The sequence below is a fragment of the Brachyhypopomus gauderio genome, chromosome 11 (genome assembly GCF_052324685.1).
Source record: "Brachyhypopomus gauderio isolate BG-103 chromosome 11, BGAUD_0.2, whole genome shotgun sequence".
Classification (NCBI taxonomy): domain Eukaryota; kingdom Metazoa; phylum Chordata; class Actinopteri; order Gymnotiformes; family Hypopomidae; genus Brachyhypopomus; species Brachyhypopomus gauderio.
In genome coordinates this window covers 14,190,133-14,201,587 of record NC_135221.1, presented here as the reverse complement: position 1 = coordinate 14,201,587, position 11,455 = coordinate 14,190,133, and the positions used below count along the sequence as shown (strand labels likewise).

At 47.0% G+C, this 11,455-nt stretch overlaps 1 protein-coding gene across 1 annotated transcript in view; it reads left to right on the top strand.

The window, feature by feature from the left end:
- Positions 1 to 10,676, top strand: part of mpped2 (metallophosphoesterase domain containing 2b) — a 19,399-nt gene extending 8,723 nt beyond the window's left edge. The window contains exons 5-7 of the mRNA XM_077022197.1: positions 7,819 to 7,934; positions 8,497 to 8,610; positions 9,091 to 10,676. Coding sequence (XP_076878312.1) covers positions 7,819 to 7,934; positions 8,497 to 8,610; positions 9,091 to 9,209 — 349 coding nt within the window. The 3' untranslated portion in view covers positions 9,210 to 10,676. The remainder of the gene's footprint in view (positions 1 to 7,818; positions 7,935 to 8,496; positions 8,611 to 9,090) is intronic.
- Positions 10,677 to 11,455: the final 779 nt, after the last annotated feature.

Genomic DNA, 11,455 nt, shown 5'->3' with positions numbered 1-11,455 from the left:
ACTAACATGTCTAAGACCAAAGAGCTGTCCATAGACCCCAGAGACTAAATTGTAGACCTCCACAAGACTGGAAAGGGTTATGGGGCAATTGCCAGGCAGCTTGGTGAACAAAAGATCAACCGATAGAGCAGTTATTTGAAAATGGAAGAAGCTAAACATGACTGTCAATCTCCCTCAGACTGGGGCTCCATGCATGATCTCACCTTGTGGTGTAGTAATGATCCTAAGAAAGGTGAGGAATCAACCCAGAACTACATGGGAGGAGCTGCTCAATGACCTGAAGAGAGCTGGCACCACTGTTTCCAAGGTTACTGTGGGTAATACACTAAGACATTATTTAAAGTCATGTATGGCACGGTAGGTTTCCCTCCTTAAACCAGCACATGTCCAGGCCCCGTCTTAAGTTTGCCCAAGACCGTTTGGATGATCCAGAATCATGGGAGAAAGTTCTGTGGTCAGATGAGACCAAAATACACTCCGTGTTTGGAGGACAAAGTACCATCCCATAAACACCATCCCTGCTGTGAAGCATGGGGGTGGATGCATCATGCTTTTGGGGTGCTTTAAGGAGAGGATGACCGGGGCCACGTATTGTAAGATTTTGGGGAACAACCTTCTTCCCTTAGTTAGAGCATTGAAAATGGGTCGTGGCTGGGTCTTTCAACAAGACACTGACCCAAAACACAAAGCCAGGATAACTAAGGAGTGGCTCCGTAAGAAGCATATCAAGGTTCTGGAGTGGCCTAGCCAGTCTCCAGACCTAAACCCTACAGAAAATCTTTGGAGGGAGCTCAAACTCCATGTTTCTCAGCGACAGCCAAGAAAACTGGCTGATTTGGAGAAGATGTGTGTGGAGAAATGGGCCAAAATCCCTGCTGCAGTGTGTGTAAACCTGGTGAAAAAATACAGGATACGTTTGACCTCTGTAATTGCAAACAAAGGCAACTGTACCAGATATTAACATTGATTTTCACAGGTGTTAAAATACTTATTTGCAGCAGTAACACAAATAAATTATTTTAAAAACATACATTGTGATTTCCGGATAATTTTTTTAGATTATGTCTCTCACAGTGGACATGCACCTAAGATGAAGATTTCAGACCCCTCCATGATTTCTAAGTTTGAGAACTTGCAAAGTCACAGGATGTTAAAAAACTTATTTTCCTCACTGTATATACAAGCTCCACTGTGGGAAGCTTTCAGAGACATGATCCGTGATGTGGAAGAGTTCTGGATACACGGTCCCTGCTGGGGGAAGGCTCCCTCCCAGTGGGCCTGCGTGATCTCATGCTGATAGCAGTGGGATCGTGGGGTGGAAAATCACACAACAATGATTTACATATTGATATATGGCAGGTTTCAGAGGTACCTATACATGCACATCCTGACATAACGTCTTGCATCTAAGAGCTTTTACACACTCAGAACGGACTGCATGCAGCATGATGTAGCTTTGTGTTTGCAGACGTCAGAATCATGGCCTTTACTCCTGTGTGCCTTCTACTGTGCTGCGGTGTTTGTAATATTTTTGGCGACATAATGAATGCTAGGATTTGAGGAAAGTACTGTAACTAGTATGTGCACTAGTTTGAGTGGCGGTTTTCTCCAGGCCACTGGGAGGCGCTGTTCACTCATCCACGGTTCTGTGGTTATGAACTGGGCGTGGCGTCTGGCTGTCTGAGTGGCGGTGGTGATTTTTCAGACCTTACAGTATTACCTGAATTAGTTGTCATGGTCGAGTGGTCCCTCTACTTCGATAGCCCTGTGATCACAGACACATCCGCATTTAATATGGCACTGCAGGGGACTCCTTATTGTGCATCATTCCTGTAGGAACCGTACAGTGACTGTATAGAGACGTGAGCTCAGAGATCAGCAGGTACTGAACAGAGACGTGGGCTCAGATCAGCAGGTACTGAACAGAGACGTGGGCTCAGAGATCAGTAGGTACTGAACAGAGACGTGGGCTCAGAGATCAGCAGGTACTGAACAGAGACGTGAGCTCAGAGATCAGCAGGTACTGAACAGAAACATGGGCTCAGATCAGCAGGTACTGAACAGGGATGTGGGCTCAGATCAGCAGGTACTGAACAGAGACGTGGGCTCAGAGATCAGCAGGTACTGAACAGAGACGTGGGCTCAGAGATCAGCAGGTACTGAACAGAGACGTGAGCTCAGAGATCAGCAGGTACTGAACAGAAACGTGGGCTCAGATCAGCAGGTACTGAACAGGGACGTGGGCTCAGATCAGCAGGTACTGAACAGGGACGTGGGCTCAGAGATCAGCAGGTACTGAACAGGGACGTGGGCTCAGAGATCAGCAGGTACTGAACAGGGACGTGGGCTCAGAGATCAGCAGGTACTGAACAGGGACGTGGGCTCAGAGATCAGCAGGTACTGAACAGGGATGTGGGCTGTTATCCTCCATAGAAATAACACAAGCAGGAAATCCCAGTGCCCGCTGAACTCCCCCCACCCTCCTCTCTATGCTCTGCCATGGGTAGATAAATATTTCACTGTGTTCTGTGTCAGGAGACTGAAGGCAACTGCAGATTTTTGCTTCATAAATAACCTGGAGGGGCCATTGGCCTATTCCACACACACACACACACACACAGTGTCCCGCTGTGTGTGTGTGAGAGATGTGTGTATGTTACGTCTAGGTCAGTGAGAGTTCATCACCATGAACTGCTGAGCTAGCCAAAACACACACACTCTCTCTCTCTCTCTCTCTCTCTCTCTCTCTGCATGGAGTGGTGTCTGAGTTTTGCCTTCATTTTCTTATTATCAGTATATTTGGGATATTCAGAATAAAATGAAAAGAATATTTGAAAGGTTTTTAATTCCTATTCCTTAAGTCACTGATTAGCACATTGGTGTCTGCTTACTGCTGCGCTAAATTCACCTGTATCCTAAACAAATGCCAATCAAAATCGACATGTAAATGAGGCCACACCCACGCCATGAGGCAGATGACTAATTAACGTCAGTCTTAAGTGCAGCAGTGTGCTGAAAACCGACACTTACATAAAAATGCAACGCCTTTGTAACTTTCACTAAAACAGGAACTGTCTGATGACTTCAGTTCTCTTAGAAATCATGGCAAAGCACAAAACACATACCTGGCATTCATAAATTGAAGTAAGGCTAAACACCAGTCAGTATTTCTCCTGAACGTTTAGCTCTTTCCCGGGTGTCTGTCGTCACTGTGTCGTCCAGCTAGTGGGTTGACGTTTGGGTTTGGTGTGGATCAGATGCGGGCGGTTTGGGATCTCGGACTTCCCAAAAGAGAATCTGCCACCTTTGCCTTTGTCGCATACACTTTGTGAAGCACGTGTTGAGTGTCTTTTCTTCTCCTGGTTTTATCATGGATTTGCTTTTTTTTTCAGAGACTGTTTAAATAAAATAATAGTAACCCAGTTACTATTAAAGAGCCGCTTGATTTTAGCTTGTGAGGGGAGGTGTGTGTGTGTGTGTGTGTGTGTGTGTGTACAACCGTCTCTCTCTCTCTCTCTCTCTCTCTCTCTCTCTCCCCCTCTCTCTTTCTCCTTCTGTCTTCTATATGGCAGCTTAATGACAGGCTGGATTGATGAAGCAGAGCAGGTCTTTGGTGCAGGTTTGTAGGGAGCGCTAGATGAATGATTGTGTGTGTTGGGAGAGGGGGCTGTGGCTGAACGATTGCACCCCAGAGCATTGGCCCAGTGAGGTACAGTGGAGAGGAGCTACTCTCCTTTATTTACCCCTAGATCAATCACCCACAAACCGCACACACATACACTACACACACACACACACACACACACACACACACACACACACACACACACATGCATACACTCATACTCCATACATATGCACACAACAACCACATACACTCTGCATGCACACACATACATGTACCACACACACACACACACACACACACGTACACACACACACTCTTAGACCATACACACACTCGCATGCATACATACACATGGACACACACACTGGCACTCTCACCACACAATGGTGTCTAGCCAAAGATATGTGCTACACCAGAATGTGAAACATTTTCCCATAATTGTTTGGAGATTTGGTCTCAACAAGAATGTAGAACAATAGAGTATGTAAACACTTGTGAGCCAGAGGTCTTGAGTCAGTGTGAAGGCACCAGAGCTGATCTCTGTCCCCTACACGGTTCAGTACTCTCTGTCCCCTGCCCGTTTCAGTACTCTCTGTCCCCCACACGTTTCTGTACTCCGTCCCTTGCACATTTAAGGACTCCATCACTTGGCATAGTCTTCTATTTCGTAGTTTAGCTGTTGTTGCCTCCAAATTCTTGGATTTTAAAATGAGCATGTGCAGTAGGCCGGTGTGGTTCTGGCAGGGCACAGATGTCACACACTGACTTGTGGCAAAGATGGCGTCCTATGGTAACTAGTTCATGGTGTCCTATATTAACCAATTCATGGCGTCCTATGGTAACTAGTTCATGGTGTCCTATATTAACCAATTCATGGCGTCCTATGGTAACTAGTTCATGGTGTCCTATATTAACCAATTCATGGCGTCCTATGGTAACTAGTTCATGGTGTCCTATATTAACCAATTCATGGCGTCCTATGGTAACTAGTTCATGGTGTCCTATATTAACCAATTCATGGCGTCCTATGGTAACTAGTTCATGGTGTCCTATATTAACCAATTCATGGCGTCCTATGGTAACCAGTTCGTGGCATCCTGTGATATTTAATTAAAGGGGCTCTTCCATGTGACTTGCTATGCCATCAGTCGCTGAAGGTTGTCTGGCTGTCCGTCCGATTTCATACACCTGTTACAGAAGCGTGTTTCACTTTTAAACGCAACTGTTGCCTAGCAGAACTAAGATGTGGCAGTATACTACACTAAGACGTTGGATGACTCCAGAACCTCATTGGCCAAGCCCGTTGGTGATGGGTGACTACCACGTCACACTGGAGCCGAGTGCTTAACTGACAGCTGGATGTGATTTTTCTTTCCCGTCCTCTACATAAGCCACGCCCCCACAGCCTGAGTGACGGCGACTGGGGCGGGCACACCTGGATTCTGTGATGGGTTTTCTCCTCTTTTCTCCCCCCTGCAGGTTGTATTTATAGCTTTCATCTGCTTCATGTGTGTGGAGGTGTCCCACGGTTAGCGCGGAGAGAAGACTCCTGAATAGCACCGCGTCTGAAACCAGACACACGCCGTGTGGTTGTGGGTTTTTTAGGAGTTCCAGGCACGGATGTCTAGACAGTGAACTAGTTTCATTGTTGCTCTTTTGTCTCGGTCCTGCACCTAAAATGGTGAACAGTGTGACCTGTAGTGTAATCTGCAGAGCCTGCAGACTGAGCGGCGCACGGCTGGCGTGGACCGGGCTGGAGAACGCCGCAAGGCACATCTAGTTCTGTTGGAGATTTGAGTCCATGGAACCGATTTAAATGCATTTCAGGAAAATGAATCAGCAGTGCTTTTGTAATTAGGCATAATGTATTTTCGTTTCGCGGGTCCTGCCTTCTGTTTGTTTGTTTGGTTGTTTGGTTAGATGGTTTGATGTGTATAGTCATGTTCTGAAGGCAAACAGAAGGCTTTCAGATTCAGCCACTTCAGGATGTGTTTTGTTCTCACTAATTTGCACTCGTTACTTTGATTGTAGCCTCTAACGGGATCCTTTTAATATAACTCAAGAGGAGGGTGGACAGAAGAGGACAGGAGGGGGAGATGGAGTGAGGGGGAGAGACTGTGTGAGTGAGGGGAGGGGTAGAGTGTGAGAGAGAGGGAAAGAGGGAGAGAAAGAGAGAGGGAGAACATGACTGAGTCCTCCGACTCATCATCTGCTTGTTCAGCAGTATTCAGTAGTCAGGACTAAGTACTCGGGGCTCAGGGACCAGAACAGAGGCACAACCCCACTTCACTCCCCGACCCGCGCATGCTGGACCTCACCACCACCCTCCAGCCGCTCTGAGGGCCTCCGGTCAGTGCCGTCGGGGTGTGGTGGGGCGAGCAGGGACGCAGTGGCCGTGATCACTCTTCTGGAGTAGATCACCTCAGTGCTGATATACTGCTGGAGTAAAGCACCTCAGTTATCAGTGCTGGGGTGATCTACACCAGCAGTATATCAGTACTGGGTTATTTCTACACCGGCAGTATTTCAGTACTGCTGGAGTAAAGCACTCCAGTACTGATATACTATCAGAGTAGATCACCCCAGTACCAATGTACTGCCAGAGTAGATCTAACGTACTGGGGTGCAGCAAATCATTACATGTCCAACAGTGTGCTGTGAGCCTACTGGCCAGCTTCCTAATAGGACTTCTGTGAGGATTCTATAAAAGCATTCCCATGAGCAGCAGATGGAGGAACACCACCACCACCATTATCATCATCATCATTATCCACCAGGCTGTTGGGGGTCCTCAGCTTCATCCCTGCTACACACGATCCTCATGAGTTATGCACTCATCACTTTAAACACTTCAGACGCTCTATAAATCCTTCAGCTAGCACATCTGTTTTATACTGGCTATTTAATGTTTACTTCAGCTGTGTGGGTGTGAGAGAGTAACAATTTCTGTATGTCCTGTACATACTGCAGAACTGACAATAAAGATGACTTTAGCTTTGACTTCTTATTCAGTATCAATAAATGATTTAACCAGGTCACGTTACTTCACCTGTGAGCCCATTATTTATATTCACAATATGATGTGAATATAATATCTGTCCATATTTCACGACCCTCTGCTGAGTCTGGATGGTCGTGTCCCAGTCCACTGCTCTGAAATCAACTGTTTTGCCATTGTTTCAAATACCAGCCCGTCTGTTTCCACACCAGTTGCTTGCACTGCGTATCCCATACTGCACTTCTCCCATAATGCACTTCTCCCTGGCTGCAAACTTTATGTGTCTGCAAACTTTGGCTGGCATATGAAATATACAGTACGCTAGGCATGCTTCTACAAGCATGTAGTCTCGTACAGGCGTGTGGGTCAGTCTGGCTCTCAGAACTATGCGAGTGTGTGTGTGTGTGTGTGTGTGTGTGTGTGTGTGTGTGTGTGAGAGACGGGCAGGGAGCTGCGTGTGGAGGAAGAATAACGCCCCTGTCTGCACACCCTCCGTCTGCACACACTCCGTCTCTAACCGCAGCTGTCACTCAGCGCCATGCCCCACGACCTTGTCATTACGGCCCTGTGTGCTGCCTCGTCCCAGGACGGGCCTGGTACAGCCTGTCCACAGCGCTGCTCTCCTGGGCAAATAAAGCCCACGTTAAGCACCTCCGCAAACGCCCCCTCCCCCCTGCTGACAGCGTGATCGATCTTCATCCTCAGCATGGCTCTGGCCCCGGGTATGACCCCTGCTCTGGGGACACCACTCTGGAGATAACCTCTGACCCTGGACGAGTCGTAGGGGAATAGCTGTGGCCTTGTAATCTGGTCCTGTAGACAGCAGGTTTTATATAGCACTTGTGGTTTCATGTGGTGTTTTATAGGGCTTTTTCTCTGCTTGGTGGAATTGTGTGTGTGTCCATGCAAGTGTGCACGTTGGTGTGTGCACGTTTGTGGGTGCACGTGTGCGTGCGGATGCTTGGGGGGAGGGTTTTACAAAGTCCCAATGAACCACCACCATGTATTTTTCTTAAATTGTTCCTTAATAATGTGGACTTAAATAAAGCTGATGAGTTAAACCATGTATGTTCAAAGAGGAGAACATCTAATCTGAGGTGTTGGAAGTCCCTCCGTTTGGGGTGTTATGTGTGTGTGGTTGAATTTCATATTCAGAAAGAGTGTGTATGTGTGTGTGTGCATTTTCCCCTAGGACTCCCTGGTTTAATGGATGGGGCTTTAACTTGCCCCGTGGTCAGTCTTTGCTGGACAAGTGGAACCAGATCCCTGAGGACGTAGACGTTCTTATGACCCACGGGCCTCCACTGGGTAAGTGCCACTGCTGCATTCTGCAAGCTCTCTGCAAACTGGCGTTTATTATGGGCAGATGCCCTTGTTAGACGAGCATGTTGTGTTGCATTTCAGTAAGTCAGGACTTTTTTCCAGAAGGAGTTTTCTTAGCTTACTTTTAATACTTTGCAAGTTTAGGATTAGGTTTGTGGTTTTGATTGGTGCTGGATTATGGTAAGATTTCTGGTCAAAGCAAAGGTTACAGTCAGACTTTGGTGTGTGTTGGGAGAATTCTCTGTAACCCTGTGCTGTGTTGGGAGAACTCTATTAAATCAGTGCTGTGTTGGGAGAACTCTATAAACTATTCTGTGTTGGGAGAACTCTATTAACTGTTCTGTGTTGGGATAACTCTTAACTCTGTTCTGTTTTGGGAGAACTCTATTAACTCTGTTCTGTTTTGGGAGAACTGTTCTGTGGTGGGAGAACTCTATTAACTCTGTGTTGGGAGAACTCTATTAACTCTGTTCTGTGTTGGGAGAACTCTATTAACTCTGTTCTGTGTTGGGAGAACTCCATTAACTCTGTTCTGTGTTGGCTTCAGGGTTCAGGGACTGGGTGCCTAAGGAGCTCCAGAGGGTGGGTTGTGTGGAGTTACTCAACACGGTACAGAGGCGGGTCCGTCCTAAGCTCCATGTGTATGGTGGGATCCATGAAGGTGAGTTCCATCAACACCCCCATTTACAGGCTTGTTTTAAACACACCCAAGTCATCATTTCCACATTCCACTTTGTTTGGCTTGGAAAGTTGCTGTCATAAATGTGAAAGGTTCTGGAGAAGTGGAACAGAACCAGCCAGACAAAGACTCCTGGGGCTGGTTGCCCCGGACAAAGTAAGCCCATTCCTAGACTCTAGACTGCACTGCCAGTGGTCAGTCACCACTAGAGATACAACTCCTAGACTGATTCTGGGTCAGGGAGTCTGGCCTGCAACATACTATGAAGACGTTTTGATGAGTCTAATTGAACCCTGCAGGTAGTTCCTGCTTACAGCACCCAAACACCTCACCCTGTACCTAACTAGTCATGTCTCCTCTACTGTCCCTTAGAGGAACACTTACAATAGACCTTCCCATCACCTCCAACATATTTGGACACCCCCCTCCTCACTCTGTCTCTGTCTCTGTCTTTCTCTCTAGGATATGGCCTAATGACTGATGGATATACCACATTCATCAACTCCTCAACATGTACAGTCAGTTTCCAGCCCACCAACCCTCCAATCATATTTGACCTTCCCAATCCAGGAAGCTCATGAAAATCAGCCCACCCCAAAATGGCCCCTTTTTCTACTTTACACTTCTTAACTTTAATGGTCTTTTTGTACTTGTATTTAAAAAAATGTAAAAAACGACTGCATGGATACGTAATATTTTTAAAGATTTAAGATCATGCTATGATGAGTTTGCTGGAAAAGAAAAAAAACTTGAATTCATATTTATGTTTGGATTTGTTTTCTTGTCACATTCCTTTCTGTCTGAAAACAAAGCATATTTTAAAGGAACCTTTGAGAGGCTCTGCAAGACTTGTGTGTTTTTTGCACAACACATCTGTTGTGGTAAACACAGAGCAAGCTATTGTATTGAAGGCCATTTCTTCAGTCCTTTACAGCTTTAGAGCCAAACCCTCTGTGGGTCGGCACTCTGAGGCTTAGCACCCACGGTGTTTAAAGCTTTAGCATATTTATTGGTGCAGTCAAACCCATTCCTTTTACCTGTCAGGACAATGCATCCTGTCTGTAGTTCAAGTCATGCACCACCCTCAGAAACGTTATTCTCACTGTATATTCTGAGAGGAATGGAGGAAGTGTCGAGGCAGAAGTGATTTAGGATTATGGCACCGTACAGTTCGAGCTCATTTCAGTAGTCGTCTTCCTGCATGGCGTCTGTCCTGCCATAGCAGTGCAGTGGCTACAGCACGACCGTATGGGCGGAGCTTTGATCAGGCTCTACCGTATGGGTGGAGCTTTGATCAGGCTCTACCATATGGGTGGAGCTTTGATCAGGCTCTACCGTATGGGCGGAGCTTTGATCAGGCTCTACCGTATGGGTGGAGTTTTGATCAGGCTCTACCGTATGGGTGGAGCTTTGTTCAGGCTCTACCGTATGGGCGGAGCTTTGATCAGGCTCTACCGTATGGACGGAGCTTTGTTCAGGCTCTACCGTATAGGCAGAGCTTTGTTCAAGCTCTACCGTATGGGCGGAGCTTTGTTCAGGCTCTACTGTATAGGCGGAGCTTTGTTCAGGCTCTACTGTATGGGCGGAGCTTTGTTCATGCTCTACTGTATAGGCAGAGCTTTGTTCAGGCTCTACTGTATGGGCGGAGCTTTGTTCAGGCTCTACTGTATGGGCGGAGCTTTGTTTGGTCATGTCCCATGTCATTCAATTTTCACTTTTTGAAATTTTCTGTCAAGTCAGACCTGGGTGTGAATTTGACCAGGAAGAAAAGAAAAAAAAAAGAAAAAACCATCAGTGAATGTTTTGTTTTTTTATTATATTCCCTCCTGGTGAACTTTAGTTGCCTTGTAATAATGTGTTTGTTGTATTTTACCCTATTTCAGATTACAGTCTTGTTAGTATACATACGAGGAAAGTAATGGGTTCTACGGCCATGATCTCATCGCTGCCACTGTAAATGCTACGTTTCCATGTTTGAGGGCTTTCTGTTTTTTACTCATTGTGTCATTTACTCAACTTTATACGCAAATAAAACTGGGAGATTTGTAGCCCACGTGTCTGTCAGTGATTTTTGCCTCATTAAGTTGGGTGCTGTGGTGAGGCCGTACGGCGTGGGTGTGGAGCTGGGACTCCCGCGGTGGAGAACACCGCCCCGCTCCGTTTCCGCAGCTGGGGACGTTCACAGCCATTCTGCCATTCCTGATTGATCCAGTTCATTAATTACCTGTCAGCGGCTGAAATTAATCGGCCCCGCCGACAGGGCTGGGGCACGACCCCATGTTCTCCTGACGGCTGTCATTGATTGGGGAGAATTTGTCGTGGCGGACCTCGGTGGAGGGTCACGTGCGGGGCAGTGTGGGCTTTGACCCCGCGTGTCCGTGATGACGGCAGGACCACAAGGCTCGGAGCTGGCCAATGACGAGCTACGGAAGACCAGACCAGCTGTGCACTCCTCACGCAGCAGGAGAAACCAGCCAATAAGAACCGTGCACTCCTCACGCAGCAGGGACACAAGCAGCGGCCGTCCAGTCCGGCCCCGTCCCAGACTGCCTCATGATGTCCAGCTGACCGAGGGGTTGTGAAAGCCCTCTGGAGTCTTAAGGCTGTGTTCGAAATAGATTACTACATACTGGATACTGCATACTGGACTCAGTATATACTGGATACTGCATACTGGTCCTCGTAGTAGTATGCAGTACAGTTTCCAGTATGCGACAAAAGCAAAGCATACTACGGGGTCACGTGATCGTAGCGTTGCATGATGGGATGCAGTACACCACGAAGATAGCTCTGTTCGCGTACTGGAATATTTTGTGGAAGTAGGAGG